At 31.1% G+C, this 18,479-nt stretch overlaps 1 protein-coding gene across 1 annotated transcript; it reads left to right on the top strand.

Moving 5' to 3' along the window:
- The first annotated feature begins 945 nt into the window (after nucleotides 1-945).
- On the top strand, nucleotides 946-7,151 carry LOC134681216 (perlucin-like). Its single transcript, XM_063540728.1, has 5 exons — nucleotides 946-1,102; nucleotides 1,856-2,062; nucleotides 2,887-2,969; nucleotides 4,110-4,200; nucleotides 5,977-7,151. Exons 2-5 carry the CDS (start codon nucleotides 1,885-1,887, stop codon nucleotides 6,204-6,206), a joined length of 582 nt encoding a protein of 193 aa, XP_063396798.1. The 5' UTR covers nucleotides 946-1,102; nucleotides 1,856-1,884; the 3' UTR covers nucleotides 6,207-7,151.
- The last annotated feature ends 11,328 nt before the right edge of the window (nucleotides 7,152-18,479 follow it).

The following is an 18,479-nucleotide window of genomic DNA, read 5'->3' as shown; positions in this document are numbered from 1 at the left end:
GAAGAAGAAGAAGAAGAAGAAGAAGAAGAAGAAGAAGAAGAAGAAGAAGAAGAAGAAGAAGAAGAAGAAGAAGAAGAAGAAGAAGAAGAAGAAGAAGAAGAAGAAGAAGAAGAAGAAGAAGAAGAAGAAGAAGAAGAAGAAGAAGAAGAAGAAGAAGAAGAAGAAGAAGAAGAAGAAGAAGAAGAAGAAGAAGAAGAAAAAGAAGAAGTTATTAAGACGTATCGCAACTCAGTTTTCGACTAATAGATATCGCAATACCGCGATACGCGGACTTTTGTCGAAATATAAGAAAAAAAACTACATTCAAATGTCGACTTTATTTCATCGGAAAAAATAAAAACCGACATTTATATTTTCCCATAGATATCGTTATTTTTTAATAGAATGAAGAAGAAAAAACACAGAATGCGACATGTCGTGATTTAACGATAAGCATATCCGAGTTCTTCATATACATGTAGATATCTGCTTATCGAAAAATCTGACTACGACATATCGGAGTCGATTTTTTACTTTTCCCGACGGAGAAAAAATAATTATCCCCGATATAAATACACCAAGAAAATTATTGATCACAATAAAAGAACAAAAAAATCCGCAAAGTCGACAAAGCAGACTGAACTCGAAATGAGGTTTACGCGAAAATATGTTTTCGAAATGCATCCTTTGCATATTCAAACTACGGATGACCTTTTTAGTTCGGTTTATAAAATTGAATTGTTGAGATTACAAACTAATCGACAAAGTCAAATACTTAACATACATTCTTTATTAGTAATATGACCATGATTAATATCTATTGGGACTGAAGAGGAGATTTTTTTCTTTAAGTTTGTATGACGTTAGACAGCACTACATGTTATCGCATCCGGGATATCCCGACACTCGTTTTAGAAGGATGTAATCACTCTTCTCGTAAGGGTAAATCTGCATACTTGGAGACATTCCTGCTCTCATTGATAAATTGTTTTCTCCTCCAATCAAATCATTCCTTTCAAAACTGACTCACAAGAAAATATAAATAAAGAAGATTACAATAACTTAGTAAAGTATTGCTTAGGCTAATTGTCTTTACGATATTGTAAAACATATCGTCTCGAAGGTAAGAATCTAGAAACATTTATTTCCGAAAAAAAAATAAAACATTGTTTTATTCAGTTCTTGAATTGAAAAAAAAGTTGTATTAATGAAATTTTGGTTAAATCATTTTTACACTCAGCATAAAAAACTAACAAAAAACATCGTATAAATGTAATGATATAAAGTGTGAATGAAACAAAACTGTCTCATATAATTTTTCAATCTCATGTCCTTCTTTTATTCTTATTGTACTATACAATAAAGAAGCCATGATACATCTGACCGTCCGTTTTCTCTTTTGAATTGGTTCACATTTGGTCTAACCATGGCCTTTTCTAGTTGGCGATACGATTTTGCCCACTTTAAGAGCCGTAGTCAGTGCCATTCAGACGGCTGTTAACGCACAAGCCTTTTTGTCTCTGGTTGCATTGACAATCTTGACACGTCTTTTTATATCAAATGAGCTTTATTGATGCTGCTAAAGAACTATAATAAACTAAGTTTCAGAAGAGCCAAGTAAAATGACATTCATTGAATGGCATTATTTATTTACTTATTTGTATTACAAGAGAAAGCAATTAAAGGACAACAAAGGACACAAAATGAGAAAGCAAACTTAAATGAAATACTAGTTAAAGTAACAGCGCTTTCGTCTTTTTTTTTGCATTCATACATGCAAAATCCATGAAAACAGCTTATTTGAAAACATACGTTTTTGTAAGACATTTTAAAAATTCTATGAAAAATTGCGAAACTGATGTGTTTTCATTTTCAGAACAATAGAACTCAGAAACAGTTTGCATTATGGGGTTTCTAATCATATCCCTATTAATTGGCGTTGGTGGTTTCGCCGTAGTTCTTGCTCGTGAGTTAAGAATACCTATATCCGGTACCATTAATATAGATGCCAGTATTTTAGACGATTATATAGAACAGAAAATAGACGAGGAGTTTGGTGGAATTAGTGGCATGAACGGAATAGGTAAAATAGTAAAAAAAAAAAAAATTAACACTCAAATCAACTTTCGTTATTCTTTGGTCGAAATGTACTATTTTATTGTGTTTTTGTCTATATATCTGTCCTGATTGTTCTTGTTTATATATGTACTTTATTCCTGTCATGAAATTTTGTCATTTTTGTTATATATTTAACATCACACCAAAAGCGCGAGGTTTGGCTAGCCGCAAAACCCACAATTTTGTTTTCATAAAATGTCCTATACCAAGTCAGGAAAATGGCAGTTGTTATCTTATAGTTCGTTTTTGTGTGTGTGTCTTTTTTTGTTGCATTTCAGTATTTCTGCTGTTTTGTTGTTTTCCTCTTTAAAAAGATGCAATTTGATGTGTTTTTTTTTGTAACCCATATTTTTTCCTCTCAATCGAATTATGACTTTTGAACAGCGGTATACTACTGTTGCCTTTATTGTTTTATCAAACATAGTTTTACACCATGCTTGCTATAAGGAAACATTAAATTGAACGTTATAAAAAAATCAAATGTCTTGTTAATGCTGTGTGTAAAGGATTTAATGAAAACGTATTACACTAATGTCGAAAAAAGTAACACGTGTGAAACTATGTTAGATGTATAATACTTAACCTATACCAAACTAGCAATGTCTATAACAAAAGAAAACATTTTGTAATTCAACTCAATGGTTAAAAGCACCATTTAAATATAGTCTTGAATATCATTTTACAAAAACTTTTCAAAGTCATTGTTTTGCTTCAAAACAACATAACTCATGAAGGTTGTTACAGAAAAACGTGTTGTGGGCAATACATAATTTATATTATATGTTGTAGGAGACTGTGAGCCAGGATGGTTAGAATACAAGGAACGGTGTTTCTTCATTTCTACAAATAAGAAATCTTGGTTAGATGCGCAGGTGAATAAACTTTACATATTCTGAGTTTATTTGATTTTTCAAACTTTCACCGGTGGTTCATTCAAACTACAGCCTTTTAAGTAATTTATCAATGTTTTGATGACAATAGCACAATAACAATGTTTAACATTTATACCACTGAAAAAGAGGGACGAAAGATACCTAAGGGACAGTCAAACTTATAAATCGAAAATAAACTGACAACGCCATGTCTAAAAATAAAAAAGACAAACAGACAAACAATAGTACACATTACACAACATAGAAAACTAAAGAATAAACAACACGAACGCCACCAAAAACTAGGGGTGATCTCAGGTTCTCCGGAAGGGTAAGCGGATCCTGCTCCACATGTGACACCCGTCGTGTTGCTTATGTGATAACAAATCTGGTAAATAATCTAATTCGGTAGGTCACATGATAGTTATTTCTACAGTTCATAGCATATTTTCTGTTTGATTGTACATTACTACAGTGACACCAATAATACTAAGTCAGAAATATGGTAGTTGTTATCAACTAGTTCGATTCTTTGTGTGTTTGTTTTTGTTGCACGTCGGTGTTCATTTGTTCACTTTGTTTTCCTCTTATAGTTGTTGTTTTGCACTTGATTTTGGTTTGTAATCGTGATTTGTATTTCTCCATCGATTTATTACTTTTGAACATCGGTATACTACTGTTGCCTTCATTTATATATATCTAAAATAACTAATATGCCATTAATTTTTGACACGCTCATCTGGTGTATAAAAAGGTACAAGTAATGTCATTATATTAGCTAGAGTAAATAAATAAGTTCATCAAATATAATGTGTCTCAGTTACATTCATATAATATAAAGAAGAGGGGCGAAAGATACCAGAAGGACAGTTAAACACATAGATCGAAAACAAACTGACAACGCCATGGCAAAAACATAATTAAAATGAAGACCGTACTTTGACCTATAATGGTTTACTTTAATGAATTGTGACTTGGATGGAGAGTTGTCTCATTGGCTCTCATGTCACATATTCCTATATCTAGCTAGATAACACAAATGATACAGAAATGAATGAAATAGCAATTCAAAATTTATCCACAATAAAGAACCTACAATTGGCATAACGATCATCATTTTAATTTTCTTTTCATTCCAAGGATTACTGTTGGAATTTTGATGGATACCTAGCAGAAATTCGTGACAACCAAACTGACAAATATATCAAATCTCTTCTAGAAAAGGACGAAGGTAAGAATAAGACCAGGAAAGAAGTTCAAATTATAGAAAAAATAAGAAGATGTGGTATGAGTGCCAAGGACACAACTCTCTATCTAAATCATATTTTGTAAAAGTAAACCCTTATAGGTCAAAGTACGTTCTTAAACACGGAGTCTTGGTGGTTTGTGATTAAGGTGATCTTTATCAAAATAACAAAAAAAAGTGACTTGGAAATGTGAATGTAAAATTGTGTTATACACCTTTGCATTAACATCAGTATAATGAATTTGAAATGAGCAGCTGACAACCGCTGTCCATTAGTAAACCAAATGAAATATTGTTTTATAGTTCTTAGACACATTTTACATGAATAACGTTCAGTAGATACTAAACACTAACGGTAAAACGGAAAAATAATATCCGGGAAATGAACGAGACAATCAACGACAATAAAATAGATGTACGGATAAACAAAAACAAACGGAACACACACAATAAAGCATTGAACATGTAACGTTTTATTGATAACGATATTAATTATTGGCTACAAGCAGGATAACGCTCGAATGTACAAATATGTTTGTACAATGATAAAAAATCAACTTAATGTTTTCCTTTTAATATGCTTATGAGCTAGGGGCTTATTTTGAAAACTTTTCCAAAAAGAAATACTTCGGTTTTCGAGCGTTTCTTAAATGTAGATGTCTTTAAATGTGTAATTCTACAAAATTATTTGTTTAAATCAATTCACAAGAAGAAAAAACAAATTAATAAATTATGTAGTAAAAAGTGAAATCACGAAAATACTGAACTCCGAGGATAAATTCAAGACAGAAAGTCCCTAATCAGGTTTCAAAATCAAATGATAAATAAAGGCAACAGTAGTATACCGCTGTTCAAAACTCGTAAATTTATGGACAAAAAACAAAAATGGGATAACAAACTAAAACTGAGGGAAACGCATTAAATATAAGAGGAGAACAACGACACAACATTAAAATGTAGCACAAACAGAAACGGACTAGGCATGAGACAAAACCCAATGAGAATAACAAATATAACATCTAAACCAAATACATGAATTTGGGATAGAAAAGTACCGTGACACGTCTTATAGTAATGTGAATTCGCACTCAAATATAAAAGAAAACAAACGACACAACGGAAACACAACGTTAAAATTTTACACACACAGAAACGTACTATGATATAACAATGGCCATTTTTCTGACTTGTAACAGGACATTTTTAAGATAAAAATGGTGTGTTGAACCTGAATTTGTGGCATGCCAAACCTCGCACTTTAATGTCAATGTTAAATATAACATTGAAATAGAAACGCATGATTAATAGATAACAAAAGGCATAAGGTTTAAAATTCAATACGCCAAAAACGCGCCTTGTCCACACAAGACTCACCAGTGACGCCCAGAAAGTGAAAAAAGTTCAAAGTTGTACAGCACTGAAGATAAAAAGTTGAAAAAGATTGTGTCAAATACGGCTATGTTTTTCTGCTTGGGATAAGAACATCCTTATTATTTAGAACAAATTATGCTATTGCAAGCAGTAAATTTTATCAAATGAATATAAAAGATAAAACACATCAAACGACTGTACAACTGTCATATTTCTGACTTGGTACAGATATTTAGAAAATGGTGGATTTAACCTGGTTTTAAAGCGCTAAATCTCTCACTTGTATGGAATAACCTTTTCATATTTCGACCTGTTGCATATGAAAAATATTGTAGACAACTGTTACAACAGAATTTGAAATTTTAAACTTGTATTTTTTTTTTATTACAGACAATAATCAACGGATTTTCTTTATTGGTGCCAGTGACTTAGAAGGTGACAATAGATGGATATGGGCAAATTCCAGAAAGCCAGTGACAAGCACCTACCGTGAACACTTCAATTCCTCTGGAGGCCACTGTGCTGCTGTTATGGAGGAGGGTCAATCTACCTTTCGTTTGCATAATTTACATTGTGACAGAAAGTTAAGATTCATTTGTGAAGTTGACAAAATGTATTGACACCTGGCAATTTTGTTTTCCTTGGATGTATGCAAAAGCCAAGACATTCACCATTTAACAATTAAGTTTTTTGTGTTCAATGCTTCTATGCACGTACTTTATTCAACTTTGTACTTTATTCGGCTTTTTTTTTTTGATTCGAGCGTCACGAATGAGTCTTTTGTAGAAGAAACGCGCGTCTGGCGTATATACAAAATTTAGTCCTGGTATCTATGATGAGTTTATTTGGTACCAAAATGTGTCTATTTGATATAGTGTTGCTTCCTAAATCATATTAGTGTACTGTTATTTTACATACAATACTGGGTTTGTGAGAAAGTTCATTTATGTACTGTTATCGTTTAGTACAATCAACATAATAATCTTGTTTATACTAGTTCAGTACATCCAGATGCTGCACTTTCAATTACATTTCCTTTCATTATCATTGATTTGGTTATATTCATAAACTTTTCACTGTTTACAAAACATTGAATTTTAGAAAAACTAAGGCTTTTCTACCTTAGATTACCTTAGCTGTATTTGGCAAAACTTTAAAAAAATATTCGATCCTCAATGCTCTTTGAACTTTATTTTGCTTTTTGCACTTTTTTTTATTCCAGCGTCACTGTTGAATATTTTGTAGACGAAACGCGTGTCTGGCGCAAATACAAATAGTTATAATGAGTTGATTCATACTAATGAACAGTGTAGCTATATGTGTGCATTGCTACTTTAGCAAGTACTGTATAGTTACCCACATGTGCTCATTTGAGAAATTTTGATTCGTTCATTGAAATTATTGTACTATTTCAATACCATTATTTTACAATAACGGATATATGAGTAGTTTCAAGAATCAGTTGTATACTGTTATGTTTAAGCTCAATTATTCAACAACAAACATAAGTTCATACTAGTTCTGTATGTTGATATTTTGATTTTCAGTAAAATATTCTATCAGATTGTTTTTTCTAAAGCATGATATATTTATTATACTTTTAAAGTAACAATTAATCAAAGTACAACACTTTTACTTCATATTTATGATGACAATGTTGTACTGTAAAATTATTATACAAAAATACCCCTTTTAGATAGGTAAGTTAAGTCCTTCAACCCTCCATTGAAAATGTCGTTATTGAAAATACAAGGTGGCCTTGTTTCTAATGTGTTTTCCAGTCATATTGCATCACACATGTTTGACTGTCCCTTTGGTATCTTTCGTCCCTCTTTTACTAGATATATAATAAACTTTATCCAGTACGTACAGAACACAAATCATTAGGTTAAATAAAGAAGGTTTTTACTGTTCTGTTGAATAAAGTAAGGTTTAATGTTGTTCTCTGTTATCTGCAGTCATCATAAAACTTAAACTATGTTGAGTCATGTGTACTATTGTTTTTCTGTTTGTCTTTTTCATTTTTAGCCATGGCGTTGTCAGTTTGTTTTAGATTTACGAGTTTGACTGTGCCTTTGGTATCTATCGTCCCTCTTTTAATACTAGATTGTAAAGGAGCCGCACTATACAACAATTTATCTCCAAAATCAATAGAAACAAAATTATCTCATAACTATATGATACAATAATATATAGATTCCACCACAAGTGTGTTGAGATATTTCTACCATCGAGATAGTTGAATTTCACTATTTAAAGCGTGCGGCTTTTCGAGCGTTCAAATATTTGAAATTTATCGTTGAGAGATGAGTAATAACGTAATACATGAGTTATAGGGGCGAAAAGTTTCTCTATTGAATTTTATCCTTTTTTCTCAAAGATATGCAAGAAGTTGTGTTCTTTATAATTGATGTCATTAGGCGTTGTCGATGTTTTCGTGGCGTCACAATAGGAAATTCAATAAAAACTAGTACATCTGACTTCATAATTAAATTTCGACCCATCATCTGCCGAGGACAGATATTTCCCTAGTAAATATTTTCTCACACCGATCAAGAAATGTAAAAATAGCACAAACATTAGAGAAAAGTTACTCTTCATCACCTATGAAAAAATTATATATCAAAATGACACCGTAATATTGTTTAAGATTCATCAACACTGTAATGGTTTTAATCGATCTCTTTTCTGCATGTATGAAAATACCAAAAGTAAATTGAAATTTTGGTCTTACACAGTGGGAATGTAGCTGCAATCATTTTCTGGGTATATCAATTTTAAAAATAATCAATACACATGTCTATTGCTGTGTTTTGTCGTTTAATTGGGTTTTCATTGGCGTGTACCCTATATATACTTTCACGATTGCCTAGTATAATGTTGCTGCCAACAGAATTAAAAAAACATATTCGTAATATTGATTTTGTCCAATTTCACTTGCACATGAAAATCAGTCAGAGCTTAAATTTAAACATATGACAAAATATGCATAATACATGATAAGAAGAAAAAAATCATCAAAGATAGTGTTAATTAACTGGACTTTATTTATCTCTACTAATATACTTCTTTTAGGAGGTCCCGCTATCAAATATTCTTTGATAATTGTTTATGTCTTTTGGCATATTCGTCAATGAACTTTTGTCTAATAGGAGTTGGTAATGCACCACAGTACGGTAAGAAGTGTCTACGTTGATTTCGAAAATTCATATTTTGATGTACTCCTGCAGGAAACTGCGATGTTTTCAAATCTTGAATATCAGTTCGTCTATGAATCAAGTTCATCTTTGATTGCATTTCAATATCTATAAATGAAAAGAAACTTAGTTGTTTGCTTCAAATAACCAGGCGGAAAAAATCGTCTTTTAAGCTTTAATTGGGACTAATACAAAAGAAATGAAAAATAAAACTGTTATATTCAGCAACATAAATCTAAAATTAATTCTGCCAACTTTGAAGATGTATTGGCTTTACAAAGCTCGAATAAGTACTTAAATATGTACTGTACTTACCATTCTTTCAAAAAAAGTAGATTGTTTGATTAATTAATTGTTGGTTGCTGAACGTCAAGTAATTGAATATTAATTCATGGTGAAAACGACTTAAATCTAAAACATATGGTATGGGTATAAATGACATAAGACATACAAATGACTTGAATGTAAAAAGATTACGCACAACAATTTATATTACGGATTACAAATTTGTCGAGGTTTGTGTTTGGATAACAACACAGAGATGTCAGTATATATTCAGGAAACTGCTGGGGTATATACGACGTTTTTATCCCCAATTAGAACCTCAAAAACGTCATCATAACACCGGTTACTATGTGACGTAGTCAAAAGCTATCAGACTGTCAGAGGCTCTCAGAGGGAAAATTATGACGTGCTTCAGTCAATAATACATTTTTGATACAAAATCACGCAATTAACACTTTCAATACTTAAATTTAATGTTAAAAGTGTTATAATAAATTATTACATACACGATAAAATTATTTTCACAGCAAATAAGAAAATCCTTCACGTATGCCGAACATATCAGGTTGGGTTTTTCAACTTATAGATATGTGTTGTCAACAAATACCTGCACTGGGAATTAACATTAAGTCAAGGGTAATCCATAATATATGTATAATTCAGGTATCAGAAAGGGTATATACTATGACATTCCCGGCTTAGGGCTTATATCCCCTTCGCCGTCGGCTCAGGGGATATAAACTCTATGCCGGGAATGTCACAGTATATACCCTGTCTGAGACCTGAATAACATATAAAGTAGCCTTGCTGTCTCATTATATTTAATTTGAACTTTACAGAAGTCAACTTCAAATTATTTTCTTTTGAGAAAGAAAAAGGAATTATGTTTAAATAAAATCTTTTCGGTGCATGTATTGAAACTAGTTCTTCATCGAGCCACATACAAATTTGTCAAAACGTGATTTCCCCCTATTTGATCGTAAATCACAAAAAAAACGAACTCTTACTAAAATTCAATACGGAAAGTTCCTTATCAAATGATAAAATTAAAAGCTCAAACATATCAAACCAATAGATATCAACTGTCATATTCCTGACTGGGGACAGTAATTTTCTTATGTAGAAAATGGTGGATTAAACCAGGTTTTATAGCTAGCTTCAGCTCTCACTTGTATGACAGTCGCATCGAATTCCATTATATTGACAACAATGTGTGAGCAAAAGAAACAGACATGATAGGTAAAAATGTCACAAATAGGGTTTACAGCATTCAACCATGTGTTATAAACTTTATCACTATTATGTTACAAAGAAGCACTACAAGTCATATAGACAAAGCACATAAGAAAATAATTAATCACAAGAATACAAAATTTACAATAACACAATAACACAACAACGGGATATAAAAGTACAGTTGTACGACATATCAATTTACAGAATGCTTGGAATAAACTTACGATTCGCAATTCTGGTTGTGCCATATACTAAGGATATTCCGACAAACAACAGACAACACCAACAAAACGCTTTTAATAACATCTGAAAATATCCGTAACATGTATATAGAAGATTGATTTAATAAAAAAGTTCATTCTTTTCTTATATTTGTAAAATTTCATCATACATCATTTGTATGTACGTTTATATTTTCCATATCTTATGAAATTAGGAGGCTAGTTAACAGTGAACATGGCTCATTGTTGTTTATTATTTGTGTAGGCAATGCTTTACTTTAAATTCAAGGAATAAAGTTTGGTTTTATTTGTATCAAGAAAATAAAAGTTGTCCTGTGAATATAAATAAAAATGTGGTATGAGTGTCAATGAACGACCTTCATCACAAAGCATTGGTCACACCGAACAGGAAGCTATAACGGGTATTAAAACGCTGATTTCTGTAAGACTGATGTCTATTCTGTGGTTATTACAGATTTATTTAGCCCTTTTAGAGCAAACCTTACAACTAACTCTAATAGTTTAAAGTCCTGTGTAACTACTTTAAATGATATTTGCATGAATTTATACATATATTGAACTTGAAGCTGAAAGCTTACTGTATTTTTACATTACAATTGTGTTCAAATAAATTGGTTATTAAAATACTTGTAAATATAAATAATAACTTTGACATTAATTATTAAAACTGGAAAGATTAAAAAGGAATGAATATATTTTTTGCTATCAACTTTAAGATGAAGTCGTACCGTTGAGGCATATAAGATGAATATTGATTGCTACAGATTTCATAAATGTGGTCTTTATATCAAATAAACATTACCAAGGGATATGTTGATTTAATTTAAAATATAACCTCATGAATCAGAAGGACGTCTGTTCGTGATGTTTCAAGAAATTTTGAATTATTCTCTTTGCATTGAACCAAGATTAATTGTAATCATATATCAACGCATTGTTAAGTTGAAGAAAGAATTTAAAAATATTGAGTATTATGAAGATCCAAATTTTTTATCACGTAATAAAGCTTATATTAAACACCTTCAGCGAATAAATCGTAACTTTGGTAAACCTAGATAATGCTTCAACCAGTTGCTACTGTTGGTCAGAAAAGATCACCTTATAGTAAGTATTTACTTTATTTCTCATCTATAACTTTGATTTAAGGTTACATGTCATTTTGAAGTGTTTTTGTCAATATTACGATCAGTCAATGATAACACATTTGTTTTCTTCATCATTAACCAAACTCGTATGAAGAATTATCGAAAAGACCAACACGTTGATTATATTAAAAAAGTATTCTTCCAAACTTCATTGTTTAATGGAATTGCTCAACTGTAGGGACTTGAATTCGGCTTCTCATCATGAATTTGATTACTGTAATAAGACTCCAAAACTCGTTTCGATTTAGAGCGAGATACTGTCAATGAGTTTTTCTTATAACCTGTTTTGAAAAGGATCGTAATGCTTATATAAGTTTAAAATGTTCTTGTGTATCGCGTTGAAGCCTGATGTTTCTCTTTTCATAATTTTCCAGCTATTTTCTCTTTCCTATTCAATAAAAGACCCCTGCCCCGCGAAATGTAAATAATCAATTTTTGTATATTGTACCAGCACTTACACAGCAGACTGTGTCTTTTTTGGTTATATTCTTTGTTCTCTTGGAAATGATATGAATTTCATCGTCTGCAGACAGGCATATACATACACCAACACTGTTTTTGTTTCAAAATCAGCTCCTAAACAATGGATAATCCGATCTAGAATCACAACGAGTTTGTGATATTTAATTCTCCTTTGGCTCTCAGTGTTCAAGAGAAGCTTAATATATTAAGACAGATAAGGATTTAAAAAAAGGCAGGGGGTATGTCTGATGCTGTTGGCAAGATCTTGGACATTATTGTTAATCCAATAGGAAACACATACCATAATTTATGACCCAGACGATATCTTATACTTCAGTAAGCGGTAGATATCTGATTTACAAGGATTTATGTAAACATTACTCAAATTCTGACACGATATATTCCTTAAATTACAGAAAATCAAGGGCCTTCATATATTCAAACAAATGAAGGCAGTCAGGAAAGGAACAAGATAAACTGAAATATCTACAGTATACGTAATGCAGCTTTTCAGGACAGCCCTATTCCAAATGGTACGTATTGCAATTTTCGATCAAACAAATTTATATGTTCACGTACATTCAACCAACCCTATTTAAAAAGTTGACTTGATCACTAAATAAGAAGAAATTTATGGAGAAAGCACTCATCCACATTCAGAAATTAAATGTTCTCTGACATTTCACTTTATTCTTTTGAAGTTAATATTAAACTAAAATCACAAAATAATTTTTCTTTGAGTATTTTCTTTTCGCTTTAGTTCAATGCCTTTCACAGAAAAAATATCGTTGAATCCTTCAGATGGAGATATTCTCTTTGTGCAACTTTTCTCTTTTCTCTTGTATCTTAATTTTTAATTCTTGCATTTCTTGCTAGAAATATTTTCACTAACTACAGCAAAGTCTATATTATAGGCTAGATTGTTATGACTCTATCCTTTTGATGCTTGGATTTATAGCGAACTATACGGTATAACTAATTGTTTCTATGCTGAAAAGCAAAGTAAGGTTTATTACAATCAAGTCATGTTTGTCATTTTGTTCTATTTGTTAAATTAAACGTTTACAACTCTGCAACATGTGAAGTAGAATGTGCCTACCCTTCCGGAGCACCGGATACCACCCCAAATGGTTTGTGTAGTTCGTATAGCTAAATCTCAATTTTCCATTTTATGTCTTGTGTACTATTATTTGTCTGTTTGTCTTTTTTAGCGATGGCTTTGTCAGTTTATTTTCGATCTCAGAGTTTATGTGTAATTCTTGTATCTTTCGACCCTACTTTAACTGTTTGATATAGTTAGAAATGTATTACATAAGCTGTATTTAACAGACCCTTTTGGAATTGGGATCATCAAGGCTGTTGAAACTCGCACTTTTTTTTTACTATATAATTCGAGTGTCCATGATTAATCTTTTGTGGGGAAAACCTCTGTCTAGCGTATAAAATTGTAAAACGTTATTTGATAATTACGATTATTTTTTCTTTAATGTCTGGTTGTTCGTGGTTTGTTTTATAATTTAAGCAATACTTTTTTAATTGTGATCTTTAGTAGTTTTTCATTTGATGCAAATAAATGTGTCCTCGTGGTATGTCATGTGTGTCCCTGAATTGAAAAAATAATATTGACAGCACACCACCTGTTGATTAGAATATGACAATGTTACGACTTGTCCAATGCATAAGCGGAGAACTTTCGAAAAAAACATGTTTTACAGTAGTTTAACCCTGAGCTAATAATACTATCCAGACTATCAGGCCACCAGCAACTGTATCGACCAAGTGAAAAACAAAAAACGAAAATAAAATAAATGCATGCATTCAAAGAGTTACTATTTAGTTGCTTTGATTTTATCACAATATGAACAACTATACAACGTTTATTAGCTAGTGGCAAAATTTGCCAATTGAATTTGATGCAATTCCAAGAAATAGAAAAATATCAAGATGTAATAGTATTGAACTGCTGTGAAGGTTCGATTCCAAAAAAACAATTGGGAAAGGGATATCTCATATAAGTCAAGTCTTCATTATTCCAATTATTTTGATACCAATTGATATATTTACAGAATGTCATGATTGGAACGGTTTCAATGATGTTTACGATGTTTCAGCAATATCTCATCGTTAACGATATACAAAAAGCGTTCAAGATTTTTCACGACCAGAAATATAAATTATACATGCTATATATGACTTTTCCTCTTTATGCAAACACTGTGAAAGAATGAAGCTTTGCAAACCTTATTTGGGAGCCATTGAAATAGACAATAATAGTGCATCGACTTGACATATCAATGATATAAGGATGAGACTTAGAAACGAAGAAAGCGAGGCTATACCGAGCATTTCCCCGTTTCGTGCCGAATCCTTATATCGTTGATATGTCAAGACAATGCAATATTATTGTCTTTATACTGCAATTTAAAAAAAAAACGTTTTCGATTGTTGTTTAATGTGTTAATTTTATTATTTGATTTAAATATTGGGGAAACTCCCCTTTTATAAAAAGGCCTCATCTCATGCAGGCGGAGTATCAACAATAAGCATAAAACATAATGATTTAAGTGAAATATTTTTTTTTCTAAAAATTGTAACAGCAAGAAGTTTGAGTTGTTGTATACATTGGAAACACAAATAGGTTGAATAAGTCGTATGACTAATATCAACTTCGGCAATTTCTATTTAAATATTCATGAGAAAAAGAGATATCAGGTCAGTGACTGTGTATGACATAGAATTATACAGTCAACGCATTTTTACTGCTCAAATAGAACGAGTGCAGTATAAATATATTTATATAGATCGTCGTCGTCGTGTTCATATAATAATTGTAATGTCATATCAGGAATGAAATACTATTTGCACTTGTTGTTTAGTGGTTGTCGTTTATTGGTGTGGTTTATAAGTGTTTCTCGTTTCTTGTTTTTGTCGAGCCTTCGACTTTTGTCGAAAAAGCGAGACTAAGCGATCATACATTCCGTCGTCGTCGGCGTCGTCGTCGGCGGCGTCCACAAATATTCACTCTGTGGTTAAAGTTTTTGAAATTTTAATAACTTTCTTAAACTATACTGGATTACTTCCAAACGTGGACAGAAGCTTGTTTATGATCATAAGATAGTATCCAAATGTTAATTTTGTAAAAATTAAATTCCATTTTTTCCGTATTTTACTTATAAATGAACTTAGATTTTCTGAGGGGAAACATTACATTCACTCTGTGGTTCAAGTTTTTAAAATTTTAATAACTTTCTTAAACTATCCTGGGTTTGTACCAAACTTAGACAGAAGCTAGTTTATGATCAAAAGATAATATGCATAAGGAAATTTTGTAAAAAAATAAATCCATTTTTTCCGTATTTTACTTTTAAATGGACTTAAATTTTCTGCCAGGAAATAACATGTTCACTCAGTGGTTAAATTAAAAAAAAAAAAACTTTCTTTTGCTACTTTTAATTTGTACCAAACTTAGACAGAAGCTAGTATTTAGAAGGAAATTTTGATAATATTTTACTTATAAATGGACTAAGTTTTCTTCCAGTTAACATCACATACAGTCTGCAGTTAAAGTTTTTAAACATTTACTAGTATCATAAACTATCCTGGATTTTTACTAAACTTGGACAGAAGCTACTTTAAATCAAAAGATAGTATATTTTTATTGATTTTTTTCCTCATTTTGTTGCACCTGTGAATTTCCGCAAAAGTAGGCGAGACACTGGGTTCCGCAGAACCCTTACAAATTTTTTGTTTCTCATTTCGAGGTATATACATTATTAAGACCGATGTTTGAATAGGTTTAGACATTGTTTTACTGGTAATTTTAAAGGCCTATATAGCTTCCTATTCGGCGTAAGGTAATGATCCGTGTTGAAGGTCAAACTTTGACCTATATATGTTTGCTTTTATACATTTTTAAAACATTTTGACAAATATGGTCTCCAACATCTTCTTATTTCTAATACCCGGTAAGCATTTTGTATGTCTTTAAAATATTTCGTAGGTTTCGTAAAAAACAGTGAATAATTTTAAGGAAGCTCGCTTGGCATGTTTTTGAATTTGGTAAGATTATCAAAATTCTCTGGTCTTATCTATTTGAATGCCTTAAAAAATTTTGCGCGGTGACCCCCTTTTTTTCTTTTTATAAATCTTTTACATGAACAATGATAAATTGTCTGTTAAAGTCTTATAAAATTTTAATTATTTTTTAATATTTTATGAGGACTTAAACTTGTCAATGATAAAGCTACGAACAGTCAAGAGAGGTAATTTTCCCACCAAAACTTCAATGGATAATATCTCGAAAACAAGCACGGTGACCTATTTATTATTTTGCTCTTTTGATTCCTTTATGAATTCCTGATCAATATATGCTAGTGTTTTGAAAAGTTAATTATTTCAAAACTGTGAAGCCAACTCCTTTAAATGTATTTTTTTTTCAGATACTGATCGTTATAATGCTTCATTCCAATAATTGTCTTTATATTTGATATATATTAGATAAACCATATTTTGCTTGTGTATTAAATAATTCGACACGAGATATAACAAAAACAGTTTGCTATACTTGTCCTACAACAATGAAGTGGGATGCTAGTATCGTGTGCATTGTGCATTATCGAATTATTTTCTAGCAGAATTTCAATAAGGAAAACACTTTCAATATCACAACTCGATAATATATAGATATAAAATATATAAGAAGATGTAGTATGAGTGCAAATGAGACAACATCTCAATCTAAGTCACAATTTGTAAAAGAAAATCTTTATAGTTCGAAGTACAGTCTCCAACATACATTTGTACATACAAAATTAAGAGTAAATATGCAAATACTACAAGTTCTAACACTGCTCTTGTTACCATGATTATGCTAAAAGGTTTATTGTTTTGATATGTTATTCGATCCTGAGTAATTAAATATATCATTGCTCATTTCAGAATGTCATACTTATTGGAACGTTATTTGTTGTCGTTCATTGTGCTTGTAAGTCTAAAGGTATGTTATATATCATAATTTATTCGCAAATTTTAATGTTGATAGACGAGAATATCTTAAGACTTATCTTTGTTTTTTTCTACCATTTTTGTAATGATCGACGAATATTTATTTTAATTCATTAAGTAAGAATTGATAATTAGGTATACCCGTAATATTAAAATTAAGAAGTGTTAAGGGATAACATGTAGTATATAAATCAGGCATATGTATTTAACTCAAACTAGTTTATGCGCATAACTCATGTGCACCGACTTAACGTGAATCTGATTTGAATCTCACGTAAATTACACATGAAACTCATGATATTAAAATCACAGAGATTTATTTTACGTGAAATTTATGTGAATTATCAATATAAAAGTATTTTGAAAATAACTATATTTTCAAATTGAGTTAAAAGGAATGGGAAGATTTTTTCAGGATTTTGTAGAGTTCATGTGTAACCAAATAAAACATTTCACATGACCTTCAATTGAATCCAAATTCCTGAGGAACTCAAGTAGCCTTTTTTAGGATAAACAAAGGATACACGTATAAGCCTTTTTTAGTGAATTTCCAATACGATTTCCTTATGTGAATTGCCCGTGAGATTCATGTGAAATTCATGTGAGAAAGAAATGATTGTGTATTTTTTCCAATGAGATAACCCTCTAAGAGAGACCAAGCGAAGTAGAATTTTGCAATTCAATGCAATAACTTGCATTATACAAAAGGCCACGGTTTTATTAATGAATGAACGTGAATTTCAGAAAAGATTTTTTTTTAGATGAGAAGATGTGGTATGAGTACCAATGAGACAACTCTCAATCCAAGTCAGAAGTTGTAAAAGTAAACCATTATAGGTACGGTCTTCAACACGGAGCCTTTGTTCAAACCAAACAGCAAGCTATAAAGGGTTCTAAAAAACCTCGAGTGTAAAACGGAATTTGTTTTTAGTTTTTGTTCGACTTTGAAGATTAAATGTACGTTTAGTAACTTCAGATTCTCCTATGTAATTTTCGGAAAATGAATTAATGACTAAGCCATACTTGCATAGATGTTTATTTATTATAGCTTTTCTTGTCAAGGTCAAACATACCAAACTAGAGACATATTCGTTTACTTTGGATTCATTTATTCGTGTTACCAATTGTCGTGGAATGAGAAAAATTTGAATTTTCGTAGATATTTGATTTCATGGTTTTGTCAAATTCCCTATACGAGCCTCTATAAAATTTGCCATTTGTTAATCATCTGAATTTGTTGTTTACCTGAAGCCAAGAAACCCACGACAATTGGTGTCCCACGGTTAATAATGAATTCACAGTATCAAATATCAATATGTTAA

The sequence above is a fragment of the Mytilus trossulus genome, chromosome 8 (genome assembly GCF_036588685.1).
Source record: "Mytilus trossulus isolate FHL-02 chromosome 8, PNRI_Mtr1.1.1.hap1, whole genome shotgun sequence".
NCBI lineage: Eukaryota > Metazoa > Mollusca > Bivalvia > Mytilida > Mytilidae > Mytilus > Mytilus trossulus.
This window is presented reverse-complemented; position numbering and strand designations above follow the sequence as displayed.

Coding starts and splice junctions, on each gene's coding strand:
- LOC134681216 (XM_063540728.1), top strand. CDS start 1,885: ATGGGGTTTCTAATCATATCCCTATTAATTGGCGTTGGTGGTTTCGCC. Junction 2,063..2,886: donor TAGTGGCATGAACGGAATAG/GTAAAATAGTAA, acceptor TATATGTTGTAG/GAGACTGTGAGCCAGGATGG. Junction 2,970..4,109: donor AATCTTGGTTAGATGCGCAG/GTGAATAAACTT, acceptor TTTCATTCCAAG/GATTACTGTTGGAATTTTGA.